Source organism: Crocodylus porosus, unplaced genomic scaffold (genome assembly GCF_001723895.1).
Source record: "Crocodylus porosus isolate Cpor-Errol unplaced genomic scaffold, CroPor_comp1, whole genome shotgun sequence".
NCBI lineage: Eukaryota > Metazoa > Chordata > Crocodylia > Crocodylidae > Crocodylus > Crocodylus porosus.
In genome coordinates, this window is record NW_017728921.1 from 6,255,324 (window position 1) to 6,281,866 (window position 26,543).

The 26,543-nt window shown below is 53.4% G+C and overlaps 1 protein-coding gene across 26 annotated transcripts in view; it reads right to left on the minus strand.

Moving 5' to 3' along the window:
- The window catches only part of NCOR2 (nuclear receptor corepressor 2), a 331,634-nt gene that overhangs the window by 126,340 nt on the left and 178,751 nt on the right, over window positions 1-26,543 (minus strand). For all 26 annotated transcript variants that reach the window (XM_019538935.1, XM_019538934.1, XM_019538936.1 and 23 more), the window contains exons 8-9: window positions 21,862-21,914; window positions 8,240-8,306 (exon numbers count right to left, since the gene is read on the minus strand). In XM_019538935.1, the coding sequence (XP_019394480.1) occupies window positions 8,240-8,306; window positions 21,862-21,914 (120 nt within the window). The remainder of the gene's footprint in view (window positions 1-8,239; window positions 8,307-21,861; window positions 21,915-26,543) is intronic.

Genomic DNA, 26,543 nt, shown 5'->3' on the forward strand with positions numbered 1-26,543 from the left:
TCACCCCCTTGCTGACAGCAGTCCAGCGTCCTGGGGTTGCACCCATGTGAAACCCTGACCCAACAGCCAGCTGGCTCAAGCAGGGGCATCCTTGTCTGACTGGGTAAGCCGAGAGCACAGTGTCACCCTAAAAGAGCAGAGACAGGACAGCCTCTAATGGAGACGCTTCAGTCCTTCACGCTGGGGTCCAGAGCAAATATCAGGTCCACGTGAAGGCAAGGAGGCAGCCAGCGGGGATTTTAAGGTTTTGATCTGAGTGGAACGAATGCATTCGAGGCCACAAATGAGGAAGCGAAAGCAGATGTCGCTTTATAAAAATCGATGGCAAGCCCCAAATCTCTCCCCTTTCCTCTACCCCTTCCCCTCCACTCTCCCACACCCAGAACCATGCTCTGAGCTCTCTGGCCAGCCTCCAGAAAGCTCATCAGCAATGATTTTTCATTAGTCATGGTCCAGGGCACGGCAGCAAAAACACCGTGGATGGATTTCTTCGAGACCTGGGGTCTCCCCTCCATCAGCTTGCCCTCAAGGTGGGAGGGAAGTCTGAAGCTCGAAGACTTCCCGGGGTTCTGCCCTGCTCAGATGCCTCTCTCCTCTCAAAGGCCCCGTGCAAAGCCTTTGAGAAGGGAAACTTGGGGAATCCTGCGGGAATCTTTTGGATTGAGCCCCAAATCTCGACTCAGCCAGAGCAATGAATCATGCCCTTGCTCCTGCGCACATCCGGTCCCTGCCGCAGGGTGCTTGCAGAAGCAGCAAGTTGCTCAGAAACAAGCCAAGGCTTCTCTTGCAATGGCTCCACTCCCAGTTCACACCAGTAGAAGGACGCTGCAGGCTTGGCTCTCAACACCACCCCCCCCACGCAGCACTGGTGTCTCAGACGGACTAGCAATTGTGGAGGCCACTGGGTTCAGATGCGAGTGAGGGCACGACCGACCGGAGCCGTGCCTGGGCACGCCGTGACCGAGCGTGGCCTGATGCATGGCGCAGCTTTGCTCAACATCGTGGGCACAGCCAGATTTCAGCTCCTTAGTTTCTGGCAATGAGGCAGAAGGGAGAAAGGACCCAGCTCAAACCGAGTCAGGTGTGCGATGTGGGCAAGCCGGAGCCTGTGCCTTGCACGTTATTCCAGGCCCTGCGGTTCATGCCCTGCAACCCACAAAGGCAGGAGGCTCCTCTTCAACTCCGGTGGGGCTGCAGATCCCATTCCCCGTTCACGTTCACACTGTAGGCTCCTTGGGGCAGGAGCCAACATCTCCGCTCCCGAAGGGCAGGGGCCTGCCATCTAGACAGCCCTGCTTCAGGCACTTGCGCCTCTTTGGGGAAGCCAGAGGTGCTGCCTTTTACCACTGTAACTGGGATGAAGTGCTGGGGTGAAGGCAGGCCCGAGGCAGGATTTGGCTCTGGCCCAGACAGCGCAGCTCCAGCCCAGTTGAGCGGCTGCAGGGTAACAAGGGGGAACTGGCGCTTCCACTTCCGGTTACTTTGGCCGCAGTCTCCTCTAGTGTCATCAGCTCTTAGCACTACCCCACAGGGGCGACACGGCACAAAGGGCTCTGGCAGAGAAGGCATTTCTGCCCTGGGAGCTCCCTGAAGTCCTCTCCCACCACCTTCCCTCCCAGTGGGAGCGCTGGCATCAGCTCTGGCCCTGGACAGCCCATCTGCTCTAGGAGCAGAAGCTACCTGAGCTGGGCCAGATGCCCTGGCATGGAGGGCTTTGGTTACGCCGATGTCGAGGGCTCTGTGGATTCACTTTGCTGTCCCGTAGGCCAAGATGCAAGTGTTTCTTCTAGCCCAGGCACGATCAAACTTCAGCGTGGGTGGCGGGGGCAGCCTCGGTGTGTGGCTCAAGGTAGATTGGGGGAGGAGGTGGGCAGCACAGCAGGAAGCAGAAAGCAGAGCAAGAGATCAGGTAGGGAGCACCAAGTGCGGAGCAGAAAGTAGAGCAGCAGGATTGGGCTGGGGAAGGGGACAGGAACGGCACCCGGGGAGGGTGCACAGCTACCTGCTGGAAAGGTTGCTCTAAAGGGACAAGTGACAGGGCCGAGAGGGAAACTGGCTTCCTAGCCCCTCAGGTTGCCCCATCGGCCTGGCACTGAGAGCTAGGAATCGCTCGCTCTGCCCAGATGCCCCCTGTACTGCCTTTGCTCCCACACCACTGCTGGAGCCAACGCCCAGGACAGCCCCAGGGATATCATTTGCCTGGACTCCTCTCTCCTTCTGGCCTCCCCAGGGCTCAGCTCACTCAAAGAGCTGGTGCACTGCAGTCTTTACCCCTTGCTGCCCGTCCCTGGCATAGCCTTTCCCCCTGCATGAAAGCCCAGTCCTTGGCCTCCCTTTCAGGGCATTGCACAGAGGCCTTCTCCACCTCTGCTCCGAAGACAATGTCTGCACCGGGTGTACAGCTGCAAAGCTGTCACTGAGGCGTGCAAGGCTGTGGTCTGCACCAGTCCAGCCGGCTGGTCTTCCAAGGCCGTGCTGGTACAAACAGACCTGCACAGCAGCTTTCCCTGTTTGAACCAGAGCAGCTTCCCCTCTGACTAGCCCTGGTCTGTAGCTAGTCCCAGCCACCTTCCTAACCGCCGGTCCCCCCTCACCGGCGGCATCTTCTCAGCACTCCTGCTGCCCACTGTGTTTGCCGACCCACTGTCGTGGTGCTTTGAGGGTGCGACACAGCTCCCATGGTCTCCACTGCTCTCCAGGACTGGGTTTTCAATGCGCACACTTTTCCAAGGGTGCAATCAGGTGCTCGGATCTCGTTGCTTTTCAGCAGCGCGTTCAGGCAGCCAGCTTCCTCGGGGCTCTTTGGGAAGTCCAGCCTGAAGCACGAAACCCACTACAGCGCAGCTACAGAGAAGCAAATCCTGGCCTGGGTCTCCCTTGGGCTCTCCTCCACCCACACGGGCCCAGGACTCGCTTATAATACAAGTCAGGCTCAGAAAGTCCTTGCGATCTATGGCTGTAACACAGGTTTCTCTCCTTTTATGCACAGCTGTCCCCTATTAGGAAACCTGGGGCCTGCCAGGGACCGTGGTGGAAATGGGAGGACTGATCGGTGCAAGGTCACAGCCTGCGGGGGGAACACAAGGGACGGGCAGGATGGCAGTGAAGGGGAGACGATGAGCGTGCACAACAAGCAAAGCCCACGGACCTTTCCCCATAATCATGCGCGATCTCTGCTGCCCCCAAACCGCCCAGCTGTAGCGCACACGGGCTGCTCAGCTCTGCTTCCCGTGCAACAGAGAGAGCTCTCTCCTGGGGGCCAGGCCCTGCCTCGGATCTTGTGTTAATCCGTCCAAATCCATTGAAGGAATAACAGCATAACAGGAGGGAGGGAGGGAGGGGAAGGAAGGACAGTGGCTATCAATTACCTGCTGAAAGCCAGGAAAATCCGCCTCTTTCCCCTCCTCAGAGCAGATCTGCCACCCCAGGCAGGAAGGAGGGAGCCTCGGTGAGCTGGGAAAGCTCCCCTGGAGCCCGGCAGGGCATTTGCATTTGGAAAGAATCAGATCTGATCTAATCAGCGCTTGCCCCTGGCTTTGCACCTGCCCTGCTGGGTCTGCAGCAGCCTCTCTGAGGGCAGCTCTTCCAGGAACAGGGGACCGCAGTGCCTGGTCTAGGTGTCTTTACCTGCCGGTCTCGAACCCAGCCACCCCAGCGCGCATGGATGTGGCAGGCCACAGCAGACACTGGTCCTAGAGGGCAGTCTGGCGGGTGGGTAGACCCCAGCGCCCCCTTCACACCCTGTCGGCTGAGTGATAACGGGCAGTCTGGCTCAGCTAGGCACGTGGAAGATGGCAGCACAGGGGCCTGACCGGAGGCTCGCAGGGCACTCTTTAGGAGTGGCACAGAGCCCAGCTGACCTATTCCTACTGTGCCCGCCACCCATCTCCCTCCTTGCCTCTGCACAGATGTGGTGAGATTCCCGCGGGCTCTGCCCCTCGCTTCACACAAGCCATCAGCAGTGCCCTCAGACGCAGCTCCCTGGGGCGGGCGCGGCGGGGTCCCAAGAGAAGTGGGAGGGCAGCAAGCCCAGTATAGGAGCAAGCCCTGGCCTGGGGATAAGTAGGAGCTTCTGAGTTTCATTTGGGAACTAAGGAAAACAGTCAGAAGGGGAGACTGGGGAACTGGAAGGAAAACAGCCAGCTCTAAACCCTGCCAAGTGAAATCTCCTGTCGCGGGTGAGAAGCGATAGGTAACACAAACAGACCGCCATGGCCCAGAGATTTCACAGCTACTGGGTTTTTGCACTTCTCCAAGTGATGCCAGCTGGGCCAGTCTGTGATAAATAAGCATCAGCGGGCGAATGAGGATTTGAGACGCCCCGTGCTGCTGGAAAGTCCTGCTTTTATAGATACACTTTTGGGAGTTTGGCTGGCAGCATCCCGGATGCGGGCAGGAGGTGGCTGGCCGCTCCGGCCACGCATCAGCCTGCGCTTTGCCCCAGAAAAAGATTGCTTCAACAACGCTCGCAGAAGCAAGCCACGCTTGTCTTAGCAAACAGGGACTGAGGAACACGTCAGTCTTGCGGTCCCATCCCGCTGATGCTGCAGTGGGGCAGCAAGCAAAGCAAGATCCCAGCGGGGGAAACGTGTCGAGAGGTTGAAACTCATTTTGTCCCAACTCAGATCTATGATGGAGCCAGAGCTGGGCCTTGGAGTGGGGCCCGGTCTAGGTGTCTTTTTAGTTTTTAGGAGGCTGCCACAGCCACCAGATCTTTGTGAGGTGGGTGTATCGGCCTCTCCTCCCCCTCGCCCCCGGGACCCAGGAACCTCCACAGCGGAAGCTGTGCTCAGATCGACACGGTCCCATGAAAAGCATCTGTTTTGAGGAACTGGCCTTCTCACGTGAAAACAGCTCATCGAAACATGGCCCACTGGCTCTACATGACATGTGCAACTCCCCGCCACGTGACTGAAGCACCTGGTGCCAGGATGGCTCCAGGACAGCCCCATGGCCCCATGGCCGTTGCTCTGCACAAGGGCTGGGGGAAGATGCTGCCCATCCTTTGCAAGTTTAATCACGGGATCGGTGGCAGACTACGAGGTCCCCCTCTGGAGCGCCTAGTCTGCCCCAGCCCAGGTCCGTACAGCATGTTGCCAACCTTCAGCGGCATCACCTGATGCTAAAGGGATGCCTGGTTACGTGTTTACTCCCTAAAGCCCCGCCAGGCTCACCGGCCAGGCAAAAGGTATCTCTCTCTTCATACGTATCTTTGCTGGATGCTGCTATGAGTTAAAGCATTGGGCTGGAACAACTCGGGGGCTGTTTCAGAGTCTGTCTCCTGCAGAGATCCCTGCTGGTCAGCTACCGGATCACAAGGGATGGCCAAACCAAGCCAGGAGGACCCCACCACTTGTCTGCCTAAAAGTACGTGAGCGGCTGCAGCAAAGGCCACTTGAATGCTGCATATTGCCAGGGGTTTGATGGGCTTTGCCCCTCTCGCCAGCGTTATAACAGGCCCGGGTTCAGCAAGTTCATGCAGGGAAGGGATGAGAAAGAAGAGAACGTGCCCAGATCCCAAGCCAGGCCCTTTGTTTTCACTTGTGACCGATGTGGACAAACTCTGCATGATCCACACAGCTCATCCTGCTTCCAATTAACGAGGCTGGCATCACCTCTCGAGGGGAAATTCAGTTCCCTCTGTTGTGCCAAACCTGAGGGTTGTTGGAAGGACTCTCTGCCGAGCCACCGGCGACTGGACGCCAGGCAAGCTACCCCTCCAGCAACTCGTACCCCTCTTGCACTCGAAGGCACTGCCTCCAGCTGGGTGCCAGGCTTGAGAGCAAAGGTGGAGGGCTTGGGACATTTCAAAGCAGAGGCAAGAGGATTTCCAAATGCAGCTGGGCTCCTGATCCTTATGGCTGGGGTCTGCACCCCACTTTGGTCAACAGCGGTTCCTGTTCAGGCTCAGAAACTGCTCGCTGGATAAGGAGGAGCTGTGCTACAACCTACCCCCAGCCTCACAGGGACAGATGGTCCACAAACGGCCCCGGCATGACCCACAAAATGACACAGGGTTTCAGGGAAGGCAGCAGCTGCTGCCTTTTTATAGCCGGCTTGGGGGATGCCCTGAGCATGGGGGAAATAACACTTGGCAATATCAGGCTGCGGTTACACAAGGGACCGTGGGCTTCCTCCTTTACCACAGGGAATTCAGAAGAGGGGCAGGGGCTCATTCCAGCTCCAGAGCCCAGACAAAAGCCACAGACTGAGAAGTGAACAGCTTTACATCCCTTTCCCTGACTCCAGGCCAGCCCCAGCCCAGGGCTGTACCTCGGCATCACCCCCACCTCTTATGCGGAGTCACGTATGCCTGTGAGTACCTCCTCCGCTGGCCTAGAGACAACATATGAAGAAGCGAGCGAGTAACGGACAGGAAAAAGCACCCAAGGACAGATTTTTTTTTCCCCTGACTTGCATCTACCATTCAAACTAGGCGGCTAAATAGCTAAATGTGCCCATTTTGCAAAGAGAAGCAGCAAGTGCACTCACTCTGCAAATTCAGCAGTAGCACATGGCCTGCTCCACGACACAGGCAATATGCTTCCCCAAATTGAAAAATCCCCTTTCGAGGGCATCGGACAACCTTGGCGGCAGAAATGTACCTTTTCTGCACGACAGGCAATTTTTACGCAAGCCGCCATTCAGGAACCATACTCCGCTAGCACAGTTCAGTTGTGTCTCCACCTCCTTCCTACTTATAATAGAGCAACCCATTTTGGATTTAGTACCATAGACAGTCTTGCATACCAGAAAACAACCCTATTTAGTTCCTCTCAGGTTCCAACAAAACCACACGCTGCTTTGCAAGTCTCTATTTTGAGGAAGGGAATACTGATATTCTTCTCACAAATGCAGAAGCCACTGGCTGTTCCAGGCAGCATAGTCTGGGGAAAAGTCTTGCAAAGAAAATGGCCAGATGACTTATAGGTGAAGTCCAACCCACATGAAAGGTGCGGCTATCCCACTGGAATGCATGGCCCACAACCTTGCATGACTACTGGGAAGTGGAATTTTTTTTAAACCCAGAAAAAGGAAAAAAAAAAAAAAAAAGAGCGCGCTCTTTCTTATTTGCTGGCAATAACAAGTACGGCTCGGTCTGAAACGTCTCCGTAAACAGCCCTTTAGCAGGCTGCTTTTAAACCACTTCCTAAAGTTGATTATTTAGAATCCTCCCAACAGGTCTTCCTGGCCAAAAAGATTTCATCCAAAAACACTCCCAAGGAAGTCAGCAAACCGGCAACCTAAAAACTCAACCCAACACCGCGGCCTTCCCAGAGGAGCCCGACGGCAGCATCGGCATCACGTTCTAGCGTGCGAGGGCACTCTCAGCACACAGCTTCTACGTTTAAAAGAAACCGCTCCCAACCAGCAACCCAGAAATATTATAAAACCAGAAAGAGCATTCCCGCTGTGCCCGGTGCTCCCCAGCCGGGGCACTGTGTTCATTTAAGGAATTTCACTTCATTTGGGCAATGACTACCAGCGGGCTCGTTTCCTTGTTTGTTTTTCAGAAACTTTCTCTTTCCGTTTCCCATTGACCAACACAGCGGGATTGTAGTCATCTTCCAGACCAACTGTCCTACTCTTTCTCCCCTGCTTATTTCAAACAAGCCCTAAAATGGTACTTTAAACAAACCCCAAAGCCTACATAGATCTGCCCAGATCCCTTCAGTCTCACAATAAAATCCATCCTTTTCCTTTCTGCAACAGACAGCAGTCGTTTTGGAAAGGGAATTTGGATTTCACTATCGGTTTTCTTGCCATGGGATTGACTAGGGCTTTGGTTTGCTGTATAAACCACAACTTCCTAGGACATCATTCTGAGGTCAGCTGGCAAGAGCCTGAGATGAATCTTCAGAGCCGTTATCTGCAGTGGAGTCAGCTGAAATTTCACACCCCTCTCAAGGCTTGATTACTCACATGGAGCAGTCATTACTCCACAAATAGTCCTTCTGAAATCAATGGACGGCCCTGCTCTGATTAAGCCAATACTCTGCTGAGCCAGGATATGTGCGGAGGGAAGTACTGCCGGGTCATGAAACCAGTATTTGTGTACGAGTTACTTTTGTAATGAAGGAAGTTATAAACACAGAAAAAATAATGCCCTTGGCAATGGGCCGTGGGCCAGGTTCTCCATGCTGGGATCCTTCCTGTTCTCTACATGAAAGAGCCAGATACTGACTTCTCGTTGTAGCTACTATACACAGTTAAAACAAGACTTCGGGGATTTACTTACCCACTGTTTACGAGCATGATTTCTCCTCTTAAAGTACAAAATTAACTTCTTCCGCATTGCCTGGTTTCTAAAACAGAGAAAAAGATGGGAGTGAAATACAACAGTCTCAGCAAAAGTCCTGTTCACTGCTTCTGCTGTCAGCACCAGCCAGTGGCAAAGGCAGTTTCTACTTTTATCTTTGAATTTGATCAGAGTCGTAGAAAGGAACAGCATTGCTGCACGGACTCTGTTATAGCTTTAGAGCAAACCTGATTGCAGTAAAAGAGGGCTCTGCTTTGCAGACCCACATGTTTCTTTGACACGCCTGATGGCAAGCCCTCTTTGTGCCTTCACATGTGTGTCATCACGCCCCCTGCCCTTGCAAATAGTTGCACATGTGCAACATTAGCCAGATGGAGATCTATGTGCAGAAGCAGGGTCACCGATCACAGCTAGCACCAGGAATACCCAAAATAACATTGCTGTTAGGTACAATCCCGCACACAGCAAGTAGCTCCACAGGTGCCAACTGGACTACATCGGGCCAGCAGGACCAACCACAATAATATCAGCTTGGAAGTTCAGGCCCTATGGATCAAAGGCCACAAGACAGTAATACTGCACAGGCACCCCGGTGGTTTTCATCTCTCCTCTCCCATCTTGCATACAGCATAAGAGGCTGGTGGTGCTCTCAATAACCCTGCGGTATGCATCAAATTACCTTCAGTTTACTATTGGGAAAGGAGGCAGAGAGGGGGAGACTGGGGAAGAAATACAGGAGCCCTCCAGGTGAGCTCGGGCTACGGTTCCAGGGTATATGGATGCTGCTGCCCAAAAGGATCAGAAACAGAAACAATGCCAATGCCTCATTTGCCTGCATTAGGTTTCAGAGTCAACACTACTTGGACTGAACTAGACTGTTTATACCTCTCCAAAGTCCCAGTCCAGAAAGGTATGCAAGCACATGCCTACCTTTATTTGTATAATAGCCCACAGATTTCCATGGCTCAGTTTAGGCACGTATGTAAGCAGCTGGCTGACTATCTGCAAGCCCGGGGTGCCTAAAGAATAAGGAACAGTGCTGCCTCTTTCTGCTATTACACATGCCAGAAACTTGACTGCCTCCTCCTGAGTCTGTGGGCGGCGATGGCACCCATTACCTGGATTAGCTCGGTGATCCCTTTGCTCCTATGGGCTCTTTGCTGGACCATGCTGCCTCAGCCCCTGCAGTAACAGCTAGAACGTGGGGGCTAGTAAGTACCATTTCTTTAAAACAAAGGCAGAAGAAAGCTGTCATCCTTAAAACGGCAGGGAAGGGGAGATATTCAGCCCCGTGTTTGCTTTCTGGAGAAGAGAGTATATTAATCCCTCCCCCCATCACCCCACAAAATCCAAAGAATCTCAATCCTAACTTCTCCAAACCTCAGGGTTTGCTTGGTGGCTTCCTAGTTCTTCTTCCTGCTCTCTACATTTTCTCCCCGATTTGCAACCTTCTTGGGGCGGGCACTGCATTTTGGCACGGGTGCAAAGTACTTGGCATACACGGCAGGGGTGCAGATAACAATATAGTGCAGAGCCAGGACTTCTGCTCTCGTTCCCGACAAAACGTGATCACACCACACTCAATGGCTTCGATCTGGCAAACGGACACATCTGGTTCAATGCTCAGTCCCAGTAACACAGCAGTGACTGGACAGCACTCTGTCCCACCTCTCCCCCAGTTTGTCACCGGAGGTATTGGGTGAACGCAGCATCCCTGAGCCCTGGCTGTGTTGCACCACATCTTCATTCCCTTTGACTTTGCCTTGAATGCTTTGACGTAAAAATAGAACTTGATTTCCAAGGTAGCGCTTGCCAGTGGCATCTGCAACCTCCTCACTGAAATGGGAAATAGCAGCGAACTGCTGGAAATGGATCCAAACGTCCCTGGCTCAAGCTGGCAGGCAGTAAACTAGCTCGGCCTGAAACCTGCATAGAGGCAGCAATAGCACGGACTGAATTCATGGTGATGGCAAGTACCTTTGTAGAGCCTGTTGCATCCTTGCAGACCGCAATCGTGGGGATCCAGAAGGTGTGTTTCTGAACGGGGGCTTGAATATCAAGCCCTGTCCTCTGATTCTCTCTTGTAAATCAAAGTGCTGATGATCCCAGGAACAGGGGCAAAAAAAATCTCCCCGCAGAAAGGCAGTATTGGCTTTGGTTCTTTTTGCCTGGTGGGTTGACAAACGACCCGCTGTTGTGGCTACAAGCGGTCAGAGCCCAGCGCACCAAGCATTTTGAGCAAACATCACCAACTCCTCTCCCCGGGAGCAGCGAGCTGGGTGCAAGCTGGCTGAACTTCTGAACCACATCCTGCTGCTCTCCCTTCGTTTTGCAGGTGCTTGTGGAAACGTGTCTTTCCACCTGTCCGGGGGAAGTGCCATTTCTCCCTGTTGAAGACCGGTACAGAGGTACCTAGCTGTGCTAGTTTGAAGCCAGGTGAAAGGAGAGCAGAGTTGCTCCCTTTCTCCCTTAGATGGCAAAACTAAGGCGCAGAAGGGAAGTGACTTTTGGGCCAGTGCCTTGGAGGGACTCAGTAACTGCACCAGAAACAGGGACTAGGATTTACTGGACACCTGACTTTGCACTTTCTGCAAAAGAAGTTGGAGACCTGATAGGTGATGGCTACGTGTAGCCAAGCCACAACATGGTTTCAAGGCTCCACAGGAAGTGGACCCTTCCAGAGAGGGAACATTTCTTCTTCTCCACCACATCTGCTCTCTCTCTCCTGCTCAGAGCGGTCGTCTGCGATCCCCGCTCACCCCAGCGGCCCGTGGACTTGCTCCTCGACGTGGCAGTGCAACATCAGGCCGCAGGCGCGCAGCCATTCTGCGTCTGCGTCGGGCTTGTTCCAACCGGCTTGGGGACACAGCGAAACCCAAGACGCATGGATCCACTCGTTCCGGTCAAAACCGCTTTTTCCAAGCCCGTCGCAGCCTCGCTACTCACTGCTCTTCTTGCGGTGCTCTCAACGTCACAGAGCTCCAGGTCCCAGAGTCACGGGATGCGAAAACCTCGCCTTTGCTTTTAATGAAAGTGCTGACCCTTTGCGGTGCTGCAGAGGCAGCTCAGAAGCATAAACCCTGCCAGCTCCAGGACCAGAAGGCATATAAATAAATGAAATAACCCCAATCCATTTGATACCGCTGGGAAACTCCACATTTGCAAGGCCGGCCTTGTGACTGCAGAATGCCTGACCCATGACCCGCGGGTGCTTGCATCTGGTGACATGGTCATGTTGCTGCCGAGATGGGAGATGGCACCAAGGCTGCAGCTCTGAACTAGGGCAGAAGTGAAAATGAAACCAACTGACCAGCCCTATTTTGTGAGGCAAGGATTTCCTAGGCTGATACCTTTTACTGGAGCAAGGGCATAGCTGGGGGATAGCTAGACCAGCTTGTAAGCACAGGCCTCACTCTGTTTTCCTCCTCCAGCCAGTATAAGCAATGGGAAAGAAAAATAAAGCATCCCCCTGCCCCAGCTCCCCGCTGGTGCGAACGCACTAAATCTGCAGAGCGTGAAACCAGAGTAACCTAGCGGGCGAAAGGGGCTGGGGACTGCTACCTGGATTTCAGCGTTAACCATCCAAGGGCCCCGGTGATGAGGATGGAGGGGAGTCACAGCTACATCCCTCTAGGATCGAGCCCGCTGGTGTCAACAGATAGGGCCTGGCGCGGGAACGCATCTCAACAGGGCAGGGATGCTTTAAGCTCTCCGGCCCCCTCCCTGTCCTTTCGGGGGTTCACTCAAAAGCCGCAGGAGTGGCTCTCTGCTATTTATATACCCAGCAACGAGGGAGCTGCAGCCTGCAGACAGCTTCAAAAGCCAAGGGGAGGGAAAGGGGGGGTGGCCTCATTAAGAGTTTTGCCCTTGACTTCTGGAACAGGCAGCGCAGCTCATCGATACTTCCCTGGCAGGAGGCTGCTCCCAGAGCCCGGGCATGCAGGGGTCTTGACACTGCTGCTGCTGGACCTGCCTTGCACCCGGTCAGGAGACAGGGCAGCAAAGGAGCAGCGTGCCCGGCCTTGACGAAAGGCTCTGCAGCCCCGAAGCCTGGAAGTGGCTGGAAAGCCGGCCTGTGTGTTACCACTGCCGCAGAGACTGAAATAATCAGCTAACAGAATGGTTTTGGGGTCTGCCCCCCACAAATGCGCTCTGAACGTTTCAGCTCCTTTCTCTTTCCTGCACGGGGCCGAGCCTTTAAAGGTTAATACCATCTCGGTAAATATAAATATGCTTCACAGTTTATCTCCCTCCACGTACTGCTGTTACTTGGAAACCATTTGTAGGGAGGTTAATTCAGGCCACACGTCTCCGAAGCACACGCTCTGCTCCCAGGGCAAATCAAACAGCGCAGCAAAATCCCTGCAGCACAGCCAGCCAAGGTGAAGCCTGTCCTCTGCTACGGCAGGAGCGGCGTGCAGGCACGCGGCGCTTTACAAAGGTCAGCGGTGCGATACACCGCCTCCTCTCCTCCCACCCCGCAGCAGAAACCCTGGCGGTTCCCTGCGGTTCAGGGTGACGGCAGCGAGCAAGGCATGGTCTCTGCGCTCCGTCTCCAGGCACCGGGGTCTGGAAGGACGTGGAGAAATCAAGTGAAGGGGAAAAAAAAAAAATCAAGCCAGAAGCGGATGCAGAGAGTCCCTGCTAGCTTTGGTCAGTTCAAAACCTCGGATGCAGCCGTAGCCTCAGCTGCAAAAGGTCATCTGCAGCGATATGGGAACATCCGATTAGAAGGAGCCTCTGGCTATCGAGTCCAATCCCCGTGCAGAGAGGTTGCCCGGCAGAGCCTGGTCAGGATGCCCAGTGGCCTTTCAACTGGCTGACTGCGAATAAGCGTAGCGGGCTACGCCATCTCCAGCATCTCTGCCTCCGAACCAGGCCGACACGAAACCAGCAGCCATACGCTCAGCCTCCGAGGCAAAGGCTACCCCATAGGGAGATCCTAAAACACAGCTCCGGGCCGCCCTCCAGTTTCAGACGGGGAGGTGCAGCCTGGGGACTAATGCTGCGAGACGTGCCAGAGCCCCCGCCTGCTACTCGCCTCTCTGTGAATGCCCCAGGGTTTTATGTTTTAACTGCTGGTGAATTCAACCAACAAGTCATTTCCACAACGCCCTTGGGGAGGATGGAAATCCCAAGCACATCCTAGGTCCCAGCGACTGCTGTGTTTTATGTGGGGCTGGTTGCACACAGAAGCCAGAAATGGCCCTTGGGGGCATCAAACAGGGGCATCCCAGGGCTAGCAAGGGAGGTGGCAGCTGGCTGAGCAGGGTGGGATGTCCCTTTTTTCCCCAACAGCAGTGAAGATGCCAACATCCTGGCCTGGAATCAGATGCTGCCCAGGGGAGCAGGGGCTCCTCCGCCCCTGCCCAACTGGCATGGTGGGGGAACAAGAGGAAAGACACAAAACCTGACAGATGCCATCACAAATAAGGGCACAGAGTAAACTGCTGCCAACGAAAGGCAATATCCCAACACCCCCCGCACCCCCCAGGACCCAGCCGCCAATCCTCCTCCCACGAATAATCCTACTTGGCGCAAGGTAGTGCCATAAGCATCACTGCAAACGCTCTCAGCCACATGCCAGAATGGGGCCCCTACCCACCGAACACCGCTGTCAGAGACAGAAATTTCCCTCTTGCTCTCTGGGCAAACCGAGGACAGCAAGGGGACATGCTGGTAACGTGGGTGCTTCCACCTACTTTGCTCAACATGTGGTGATTTTTGGCTTTCACAATGGAGCCAGCGAAAAGGAAACTCACCTCCCTGCCTTTTGAGCTACTTGGCACAGATCTGGCATGCCGTATGCGCCTCCTGGGTGACCCCACATCGAGTTTGAGCCGGCACAAGAGACGCATACAAAAAAAGGAGTTCTTTATTTCATCAAAATTAAATCTCAGCTCTTTAATTACACAGAAACCTTTTGTCCCACGCAGCCCACATAAGGGTAGGGCTCCAGCCGGCGACGTGGGGATACGGTTACCTGAACTGCTAGCGGACCAATTATAGCAGGATCTATCCTGCCGACGCAGGGACAAAGGCTGATGATTTGAGTGGCAAGTGCCAGTGCTCCCTGGCAAGACCGGAGCTCCGACACCGCTGGAATCCGTGCGGCGCCGTGCCATCGCTCGGACGCCCAACCGGACCAGCCGACAAGAGAAAGGGAATAGCGCCGAACCCTGGGGCTGGGCATGGGGAGGAACCGACACAATCCGCAGCTTTAGTTTGCTCTGCTCATTTAGCCCAGAGCCCCTGGCCACTGAGATGCGCCGAATTAACAGCGGTGTTCACAACGCAAGAAAAGGGAGCGTGAAGTGCTCGGGAGGTAACGCTCAATGCCTCCCAGGTTACTGCAACCATTCCCCACCCCGAGGACGTGCTAGTGTCTGCCCACTAACAACAGGGAAGAGAAGATGCCATAAGTGGGTGGCTAAGTACACTCCTGCCCCCCCAAATCCCAGTCTTGTGACACTCCTGGCTGCTCAGTGCTTTTACCTGTAAACCAGCCACAGAAAGCTGGCAGTGCCCATTGGCCTGGAAGCCCACACACAGGACTGGCTTTGATGTGAAAATGCCCTGACGGACACAGGCCAGAGCAACTGCAGGTTCCCAGGCTTAAGCCTGCAGCCCAGCGCTTATCCCCTCCCCGCTCCGCCGCCTCCATTGAAGGTTTCCACTGAACGCACCCGAACGACTCTGGCTGCAGCCCTCATTGGAGCCACCCTTCGCAACACGTCTGGAGATCGATTCACGTCCTCTTTGCATTGTTGGGCAGGAGACAAAACTCAGATGAGTGCCAGGGCAGCTGCCTTGTCATTCATAAAACCCCAGGGAGAATGAATCCGCATTTTATTCCCCTGAAACTGGCTCGGTATTTCTGGTTGCTCCATGCTCCCAGGTCTTGCATACAGCGAGTGCCCGGGAACAACAAGCTGCGAGGCAGGACGCACTTCTCCGTCCTTCAATAATTCATCATACATTAATGCTTCCATGCTCGCACGTGCCAAGGGGACATAAAAGACATGAGCAAAACCTTGAATGGGCTTGGGGGGCGGGGGGGAGCCGTTAGGTGAATTTCTGATGAGGGAATGTGTCTGCGAGGGCTAATAAAAAGACCTGAAAGGGAATAATTTAGCTACAACAGAGCAGGGTACAGCATTTGTGTTATGCACATCAAGGTTTTGCCACAGCTTTAACGACAAATCAATAAGACTCAAAAGAATAAATGACCTGTGCTTTCAAAAACGATGAGTGATTTAGGAGCCCTGTTCAACTCTTACACAAGAACATGAACTGCCAAGGCGGGTCAGACCCGCGGGGCCTCTGGCAGTGGCAAGTAGCAGATGCTTCTTAGGAAGAAAACTAGGAACAGGTCTGCAAGGAGTGACCCAGCTCCTCCCAGGCACCACCAGTAGGTTACAACTCTGACCAGCGGGTTTATAACCCTCAGTGGGCCTCTCCCTCATACACGTCCCATCTCTTTAACTCGGTTATAGCGCTGGCTTCCATGCCATCCAGTCTTCCTGAAACCGCTCGGCTCGTCCTGAAAAATCAGGCCCCTTCGTGGTGTCTCGAGATGGGCACCTAAGGAGGGAAGGACTTGAAATCCTGCGTCCTGTCTGAAAGCCGGGGTCGGCATTTTTAGCCGTGCAGAAGTAGCTCAATCGGAAATCGCTATCGGCTCCGCTTAGCAAAACAAATGCAGCAACGGAGTTAACACATCACACAACAGCTTTGTTGTGGTTGCACCTCGAGGTGAGAGCAAACCAGAAACACGTAACAGTTTGGGGACATTTCAAGTGTCACGGCAAAAACCAGCCTGAGCCATTTGCTGTCTGTAATGGAGGGGAAGGAAGGGGGTGCAGTTTCAAAGCCAGGCAAAACCCAGGCCTTGAAAACACCAGTGAATGAGGACTGAAGAGAAGGTACAGCATGCCAGCTGATGGTACAGACAACAGCTAAGCCGCAGCAGCATGGGCAACCTTGAACCTGCCCTAAGCCACTGAGTCCAAACTGGGAAACGCGCTGGTGAAGCCGCTCTGGGGTGTGCTACCACAGCCACCCTTGAGATCCTGATCTCTGGCCTGTGCAAGAGCGGCTGCTGGGGACAGCTCTGGAGCAGCCTCACCAGCGTATTCCCAGGCACGGAGCATGTGAGCAGGAGAGGTCGGGTCGGTCATGCTGGAGACGGTCCATGCTGGGCCATGCCGATGCTGTACTGTAGACACACCCTTGCTGCCCCTGCCAAGTGCTGCTCGGCTCCTGTATGCCTTTCCACTTCCAGCTTCCTCGGTTCTGCACCATGCCCCAACCGCGATTTGCATTGGGTCCTTTGGGCTGTTTTTCATGGCTCAGTGGACAGGAATCTACTGACGTTCAGATGAAAACCCTCCGCTGGTAACCCTCTCCTAGCAGACTGCAGACGATTGATCCTGCTGGGGTAGACGACTTCTTCAACCATTTAGTGGAAGAAAAGTTACCACCGTTAGGGCCAGGGGTAACAGCAGCTCTTCTAATCACAAGAGATGCAAACTTGCACGCTCAGGGTTTGAAACGTAGGAAAATGTTAACATAAAAAGCGGCAACATGGGTATCACTGCACTGGCCAGCGCATGGTATTTGGGGCCTGGTTTCAGCAAAGTCTCATACAAGGAAGGAGAGGATTGTTCTCCATCCTATTTTTCCTGGGGTCACTGCCTTAGCAGGTTTTGTTCCCCTAAAACTCAGCGTAGGACCCTGGCTTTTGGATAATCTTTAGGGGTGGCTCAGGGTCTTGAAGAAGTCTGTCGACTTGTCATGATACTAATACTGTGGCAAGTCATGCATGTGTTAGCTAGCTGCTTGCTGCAAAGATGGCATGGCAACCCTCTGCAGGGTCTCATTAAAATGAGGGCCACTTAAAATTTTTCCTGCTTTCTTATTTCTTCCTCCTAAATGACAAGAGTGGCAGGCCTTTTTCTTTTAACAAAGCAGGTATTTAGCTAGGCATTCCCCCAAAAGTCTGTAAACAGCTTTAAGACAGGTCAAGTCTTTGGCAGTGCCTTGGATCACACGGCAGATACAGCATACAAAACTAACCGTTCTCACTCTCCGTCTGCATACGTACCTGAACCAAAATGGACCCAAGCAAAAGGGGAACAGGACCTAGCAAGGCAGCTGAAGAGGGCTTAAAAGCTTTTGAAATTGGAAACACAGGAAAGAACTGGGGCATGAAATTAATTTTTACTGTAGTGGGCAAGAGGCAGAGCATCAAACTCCAGGAAAATAACAAAAAGACTCCTATAATGTTGTAGGAAGAGTGTGAATTCGCCTTGTACCTCCTGAATCACCGTATTAATAATACAAGTGAATCATCCTGACTAAGAAGCAACCCAAACAGTGAGATTTAAACCAGTGCCGCAATGCAAAGCATATCTCTGTACAGTAGCACTGCAGTAGTTGTCGTGTGGAGACGCTAATCCTATCGGATCTTGTAGGATCCCCGCTGACCCACAGCGTTGCAAGAATACAAGAGGCAGAACGTTTCCACGGGTGAGCTGGAAAACGAAAATTAACAGAGACCTTTATATTCAGAGAGAAAAAAAAAAAAAAAAAAAAAAAATCAGCAGGATTGTGCTTCCATGCCCAGGTGGGACTCAGTCAATTATACGTTGCATCATTTTGCTTTTAACGCAGGAGTTAAGGGGAAAAGCAGTCCCAGATTACTTCACCGCGCTGCCGGGAGCCAAGGGCAGTTCTGGCTGGAGCAAACTCCCGCTTGCAGCGAAGTGGTCGAGAGGAAGGCATGATTCATTCGACTTCAGCGCAGGAGGATCTGCTCGTCGTCGTCTTTCCGACTCTGTTGTGCCCTGCGTTCTGAAGAAGCCTCAAGGCACTCCCTGAGGGCTCTGCTGGGAGGATCGCTGCCTCTCCCGCTGAAATCCAGCTACGTCGGGGCTGGAAGGTGGAAGCCGCTCTTCTCCAGGAAGGCTACACAAGCACATGGAGAGAAAAGGAGGAACGTGTCGAGTTGAAAACGGAGGAAGCTTGCATACAGGTGGAATAAGAACATCCTGAATGCATCCGGTCCGGACAGTGTGGCTTTTCACCCTTCCCTCTTGCAAAAAGGGCCAGGGAATCCTTATTACCATGAGAGGACGGGGCCTTAGTCTTACATCCCTTCTCTTCTTGTAGGGCTAATGCCCCTTAACGCGACGCTGCGATGCGGGAAGACTACCGCCAGCCAGCGCCCCCACGTCTTCCACAACAGGGAAAATGACATTCTGGAAGACAAGACCTTTAAACCGGGGCTGCTGTCAAGGACGACTACATCTGGAACCAAGCTAGCTTAAGGGCCTTGCGCTGACCTAGATCTGCAAGTGCATTAAGTGGCATCAATAACCAGCTGAACATGGCTAATTGGTGGGCTTCTGCTAGAAAGGGGGAGAGCGGCGTTTTTCATTTAAAAGACGGAGCTTCCAGATGTTTGCAAAATGAAAGCCACTATGAGCATCAGTCCAGTCCCCCTGGCCTCCCTCTGGCTTTTGATTATGACAACCACCCTTAAAAGCACGAGGGGTACGGCAGCCTAGTGCAGAATAAAAATGACAATTAAGGGACTTTTCTTTCACCTCAGTGATCATCACCATATTGCTGACTGCAAATCCATTGCCTGCTCTTGTTACACATAACCCGAAGACTAGGATCGAAAATTCAGAGAAAAACGCTTCTATTTTGCAGAATCCGTTTAACTCGGCATTTGGCAGGCTTCACGTTTAATCATCAGTTTCACTGTTGACTTGTAGTCAGCAACTCGGTTTCCTCTGCTGTTTGTTTGGGTCTTTCCCACAGCAACAAAAGGACCAGAAATCATTACAATTAGAGGAAAATGTGATTGTAAAACCACAAAAACCAACAGGGGAACTCGGGGGCAGGTGGAATATCTGGACCTGTTTCTAGCTTGTTCCTTTACGACTCACTGGCTCTTTGTTCAGTATCAGGGCTTTAAACGCTGTTTGAGACAGCTTTGGGCAGTCGCGAGAGAGCGGCATTTTTAAGGGAGCACGAAGGGAAGGGGCAGACGGCCAGGAAACAGGGTAAGGTAAGCTCTGAGAAGGCCCCAAGCCTGGGGATCCGCTAGCAAGAAGCTCGGTGGCAATGTAATAATCCAATCCCCGAAACAAACGGCAAACCAGAAGAGATCTCCACAAAGTTGCCTAGGTGCGATTGTGCCTTTAGGGTCTCCGAACCCCATCCCCTACCCCAGGGAGCATTGCCCTACCCAGCGGCACCAGCATCTTGCTCTGGTGACTCGCCAGAGAAAACTTCTGATCAGAAATGAGAGCCAGGGAGGTCGATGGGAACAAGGCACTCGACATCCACAGCCTCCTCCCAACCGGGGCGAGGCTGGGAGCACCGGGCAGCTGTCCTGACGGTCTTATTCACGGTCCTTGATGGGATGCAGGTCCAGAAGCCTCTGGCTTGATAACAGATGTGGGCAGCTCCAAGACCTGTTTTCCGTCAAGCTGGCTGAAGAGCTTCGTTCGCAGACGTCACCCTTGTTAGAGCCAATGGCCAGAGCGCGTGCTTCAGGCAAGCCAACGGGGGAGCGAGCACATTCATGGACAAATCCACGGGGGAAGACTTCTGGCAGGGTTTTCATAGCCTGAATGATATGCGATGGCAGCAAATGCGTTACTGAGACCGCGTGTTTTCCGCTGCCTCGGTCAGTCGGGGCGTGCCGGGTCTATAGGTATCGATGGCTGCCGACAGACATGTATTTGGGGGTCATTTAAGCTGGGGGAGGACAAAGCTGGACTTGGAGAGTTAACCGTGTCAGCAGACGTGGTGGGCTTTGAAGAGAGTCCGAAAGCATCTAGGATTACTGTCACGGGAAAAGGGGCTAAACTGGGATTTTAAAACGAGTCAATGGAAAGCTCAATGATGGAGAGGAAAAACAGTCTTTTCGGCAATGAAACTCCTAGGATTCCTGTTCCCAAGACATGGCTGCCATCTTATGTGACCCTTGGGCAGGTTGCCTACCGAACCTGCACCTTGATTTCCCTGGCTAGCAAATGAGGACAATCCTTTCCTACTTCATACGAGTGTTGGATCGATCGCCATCAGTGCAGCACTCTGGTGTTATCTAGTCAACGAGATGATTTCCTTTACCTTGGTGTCTTCCAATGCACTTATCCTCAGTGGCGCAGGTAGGGCTGGACTAGTCCTCTTCCTTTTACAAACCAGGAACGGAGGCACAGAACGACTGAAAATTAGTGGGCCTCAAGACTCAGAAACCACTTCATACATTTGGCCTTAAAGGACTTGCCAAGAGAAGTCTGTGATGGAGCAAAGACCTGAACCCGGAGCTCCAGAGTCACAGACTAGTGCCCTGACTGCTGGACCATCCTTTCCTTCATTGGATACTTAGGAGAGAAACACTATTTGAATGCCCGTACATCACAGCAATTCATAACGTAATGTAACCATCCCTTAGGGCTGAGAGCTGAGAACTGCTGTAGGGTATCCTATTCACTTCAACTCCAGATACTCCACTTGCTTCAATTCTCCTGGCACCTAGCAACACTGCACTGGAAGTCATGAAATATGAGCAGGAGGCTGTTTCGGAAAGTACCATAATAGGCCTGGCCCACGCAGACCCAACCAGGCCGCATCAAAGCAGTCATCTCTATACCAACAGCCCAAGCAAAAGCCCAGGTCACACCTGAAATTTTAATATTTCAATCTATAAAAATGACAATTAAAGCTGTCCAATCTACATGCATCATAATTATTAAATGTTGGCTGATTATTAAATGATGTAGTTTGAGACATAAGTGATAAATTGCAGGATTACCAACCCCCGGTAAATATCTTTGGAGGAGGGGAGAAAAAAAAAAAAATCAATTGTCATTAGACATCTACTAAGGGTCTCGTTGAATCCCAATGGTCATGATACCTTTCCATTTCAAGCCCACCCTTGCTGAAAGCACGTCTGGAAAAGCTGACAGGTAATTTCATACCTTGGCATGTGTTAAACACGAGTCTCTCGCGCGTCGCGCTGAGATGTGCTGGAACACAGCGCTCTCACTCAGACCAACACGACTCAAGCAGAGACGCACCACAAGCACCAACAGCACAGGAAGCGCGCAGGGGCGGGCGAGGAAGGCTGGCCTTTGGAAAACTACAGACCACCCTTGACTACAGACCCCCTGGCCGACCTCAGCCACCCCTGCCTGGGGGAGCAACACTGCAGGCCATTCAAGTTGATCTTCTTCCAGTCATGGTGAGTCTCATAAGCCCAAGGGATGCTGAACAACTGGGTCCATTTAAAGTAAACCCTTCCCACAAACAATGGTATTAGAGGACTAGTTCCGCCCCCATCCAGCCTCCCCAAAAAACAGCGCCCCTAACACCCCACTAACATCTCGAGCAATATGCTTCTTGAGACGGTTCACCGCTCCGGGCACCGAGAGCAAACACAACGGCACTAGGAGAGGACATGCTATTTTTTTTCAGCCTTAATAGGGAACGGGGGTCTGGGAGCAGGCTCATCTCTCCTCTGCTCCAGCCCTAATAGAGAACCTGACATTTAAAATAAGACTTTATTGCCATGTACTTACATTTTAATGTTTTCATGGTACTGCCTGGTGTCTGAAGGCTGGTTGTATAATGGCTGAAATAAAGAAGAAAAATGAAGGCATAAATGGTATAGTCTGACATTTAGAAACTTAAACCTGTCAGAAACACTCTGGCATCAGCGTGGGCTCCCGTCTTCCAGACAGAGCGGGAGAGAGGGGGCCCCGCGTCGCCCATTCTGCTCTGCTGCTCCATGCCCAGCGCCGTCTCCCGCAGCTGCCCCCTCTCCGCCTCCCTTCCCCGCACGCTGCTCCTCGCCTTTCGTACCGGAGAGGGGCTGCCGCCTCGCACACACGCGGCCGTGCTGCCTGAGTCACAGCGCGACCGAGAGCAGCCCGTGGGAGGCAGGCAGCCTTCAACCGAGCTGGCTCCGAAACAGGCAATTTTGCTGCGTAATTCGCATAAACGCCGTACGTGGCTGGGGAGCTGGCTGCTATTCCCGCGGTGAAGCCGCGCGCACCTTGGAACATATGACACGGGGGAGGAGAGGGGAAGGGGGGGGCGGAACAGTCTGCGTGCTGCAAGTTGTTATGTCTGTGCCGCAAAAGCCTGCCTTTGCCTTCGAGGGAGCCGGAGCAAGATCCCGAATCCAGCCAGCCACCTGGGGGACAGAATCTGGCGCCCAGCAGCTGGCGTGGGCCATGGCTGCAGTATCCCAGCACCTCGCGAGCCTCGAGCTTGTGCGCCCGCTCTCAGCACCCCTGGCGGCGGGGGACAGCGCGCTCACCTTGGTTATGCGCAGGGAACCTGCGGCACAGACAGGGTGATGTGCCCAAGGTCATGCGGGGAAGTTGTGGCAGAGCAAAGGACTCGACCTGCAGCTCTGCAGGTCCGGAACGGACCCGAATTGTTGGGGCGCTCTTCCTGTCCGGTCCCCAGAGAGGCGGCATGTGCCTAGGGCATGCGAATGAGAGTCAGGGGGCCTGGCGTCTGTGCGGCAGCCCATCTGAACTGCGTGGAGAAAGTGTGGGTGGAAGAAGCTACTGCAGGAGGATGAACTGCCAGCCTGTAAATCCTCTTGCTTGATTAGTGGCCGTGCCAGGCACTGCTGCTCCTCGCCCAGGGGAACGGCACTTCTCCAAAGGGGAACTGCAGCAAGTCATGCCCTACCTCAGGCGTCACCAGACTTTAAGTGAGAGCTATACGGAGTCAAGGCCAGAGCAATGGCCCCCACCAGTTACTCACTGGCTTTGGCACCACGCAGGACCAATATTTCCAGTCCACACCTGGATCCCAGCATCTGCCAAGTTTTGCATTTTTTTTTTTTTAAACAGTGCATTGTTGGCTGATATTCACCTCACCTATCCTACCAGCTCCTGATGGGATCAAAAAGATACACGAGCTCCTTGAACCTTTCTCTAGGTCCCCAGCACCCTCCTGCCCTCAGCACACTCTGTCCGGTGCCCCCAGACACCTTCCCTTGCTCCAGTATCATCCCAAAACCACACTCCTTTGCAGCTCAGGAAAAGGGATTAAAAGTCCCCCCACATTTCAGCATTATGTCTGGGACCTGCGGGTTCCCAGACCTGAGGCAGCTCTATAGTGAGAACGGTGCTTCATAGATTTCACAGACATTCAGGCTGGAAGGGACCTCGGGAGATCATCAAGTCCAGCCCCCCGCCCCAAGGGCAGGAAGTCAGCAGGGGTCAAAGGATCCCAGCAAGATAAGCATCCAAATGATGAGCTGATCCAAGGAACAGCACCCAGGTCTGGAGCCCAAATCGTCTCCTCTCCCATCCGCCAGCACCGATTAGCCAGAGGGTGGTGGGAACAACTCCCTGCAAGCCTGTACTGCATCTCCACCCCATTCCCTAACCCTCATTCTGCCTCTGGCTGCCAGAGTCCTACCGATGTCCTAGCATGACTGAGGCACCAAGCCCTTACGAACTAGGAGGAGCTGCTTTTGCATTTGATTGAAACCGGGAGGTCAAGATGGGGTAAATGGGGCACAGGAAGGTCCTAATGGAGCTGTGGAGGTTGGTGGCACATGCCAATGGCTAGGCAATCCCAATACAATAGGTGGACCAACACCAGGCCCCCAACACCAGGCCCAGTGCCATTGCTGTCTACAGCTCCGCTTCTTATTATTCTTCCTTTTGTCACATTCCCGGATGTCCCCTTTGTCGGGCCGTTCCAGGCACAGAAAAGCAGGCTGGGCCCTCACTGCTCGATCCAAACCCTGATGAACAACTGGCCAGGGCTTTGTTGAATGCACTGCATGTGGCACTGAACAGAGTCATTCTTCCGGTACAACAGGACCTCTGCCAGCGGGGTGGGTCATTCCTCCTACTTGGCTGGTGTACGACAAACTCTGGCACCAGACTTTCTTTTTTGCAAATTAAAATCAAGTCTAAGAAATTCACATATTAACTGGGGCCAGGCCGGAGAGAGGATGCAAAGGTAAAACAGGGAGAGCTGCAAGAGCCGGAGGTATAGCAGAGGATCCCGGTGGCGGGTGGCACCAGAGACGACCGAGTTCAGGACCCAAACCCGAGAGGTGTTTCTAGCCACCAGCCAGATTTGAGAGCTCAGGGCAGAACCTGCACGTGCATCTCAAATGATGTCAATAAAAGCAGCTTTGGCTCAACCACAGCAGCAACTGGTCGCCTGATGAACGCAGCCTCCGTCTAACCGCAGAGATGCTGTCCAACTTTGCAGGCGCTGCATCCAGAAGCTGTTGCCGAACCATCTGCGAGCAATTTCACAGCTGTGGCAGAACGGGATCAAACAGCCAGAATGCATGACGGATGGCGGACAGTCCCAGCCGACAACCCAAGCACGATTAAACGCAAGCCAGCCATGCTGCCCCTCGGTAGGAATGTGGTCGAGGAGACTTTGATCTCTAATGAGAAGGGCAATAAGGAGGAGGCGGGAGGCTAGCTTAGCCCATGTTTACCAGACTCCCCATCCTCCAGCCGTTGTAAGGCTCAGGATAATAGCAGATCTAATGGCTCATCTTGCAGCCCTCAATGTGCGTCTCTGCAGCCCCTACCTCGCAGACCTCCTCACTGAATGCTGGTGTTGGCCGTCTGTCTTGGAAGCTTCTTTTCAAAGATGCGGCCTTCATTTAAAACTGGCCTTTTCCCTATTCTGCTTTCTCGTTACACGGTGGCGCTGGTACAACGCCCTATTGTCACCTCACCAGGAAGGTTGGTGCACAAGGTGTAAGACTTACAGCAGGCGGCGGACAGAGGGACTGTTTCTACATGCGTGTCCAACTGACCCATCCCCATGGCAGCTGGGTGTGAAGGTGCCACTTGCTCCTGCGTCCCAGAAGTCACCACGCTCAGTTCACAGCTTCCTGCAGCAGAACATAAAAGTCTCTCCTATGAAGACCCAAACGCACTTGGGACAGCTACCTAACCAATGAAGGTCAAAGCAGTTGCTGGCAGCACTGATGATTTGGGTCATGATACCAGAGTATCAGGGAATACCAGGCAAGCTGAGCCTCCTTGTTCAAGCCCCAGTTCAGACCCTTCCAGCCTGGGAGGAGCTGGTGGACAGGCATCTGTCCTGGAAAGGCCTAGGCGCAGGAGCAGGGGAAGGCAATTCCTAGGAAGAGGAAGCCAGGAGCAATGGCTCTGAAGAGTCAAAGCAGCACGTGCTACTCAATCAATGACAACACCTCAGGGCGGCTTGGCCGGACCCAGTACACACAGGCAGTTCGCTGCTGCAGGGACTGCGGTGAAGGGCAAGAACATGCTTCAATAAAGGAAGGTGCTTTCCTCCGACCTCCATTTATGCGAGCAGACTGGGACATGATGAATCATGTCACCAGGCTACACTGGGGGCGAGAGGCGGCTGGTGAGTGCCCCTTGCGGGTTGTGGCCCAGTCTCGTGTGCACACACATCAGTTCAAGTTATCTCCTGTGCTGCCTCCTAAGAAAAATGTGCGCTAGCTAACGGCTCAGACCGCTAAGTGTTAACAACATCCTGTGCTTCCGGGTTTAAAAGAAACCTGCATACTAAGAAACAGGGAAGGCTAAAAATCCCAGCACCAACTTTAAAAATACCATTCATCACCATATGCTCGCAGGCGAGGGAAAATGAGAACGCAGCGGAGCCGGCACAGAGAACAGCAACGTGCCAGCCATGGCTGGCCTGGCCACAGCAAAGCCGTGCTATGGGACAGATACAGGTTCACAGCAAAACCAGGGTATAGGCTGGTCTGTTAAGATTCAACCTCCTCTGCACTCATTTCCTGTCCTGCAGGGGGAATTCCACTAACAGCACCGAGCAGCTGTAAAAATAGTTGCCTTCCCTATCTGCAAGAGAGAGTTCATTGTATGAGGACTGCACTACTCGCCTGCTGCTGGATCCCGAGCAGAAGACGCTTGTTAGCACTTGTAGATTTGGGGATGGGGAAGGGCTTTGTTTGCCCATCACTGTACACAAGTTGGTCGTGGTTTCGCACACCACATTAGTGCATGCTTAGGTTTCAACCCCAGTTTAGATGCTAGTCAAGTCAACGAGAGAAGCAATGCACTGAACAGCTATGCTAAATCCAAGCCAAGTTGCTGCCGCAGTTTTTTCACTCTGCATGAAACATGGTTCACTCGGGGCTCAGCCCAAGTGAAAGCTTTCAGGACAGCACTCAGATTCACGTTCTGAATCATCTTCCTGCCGGAAACACAGCATGGTCTTGACCACAGTACCCAACATCTCC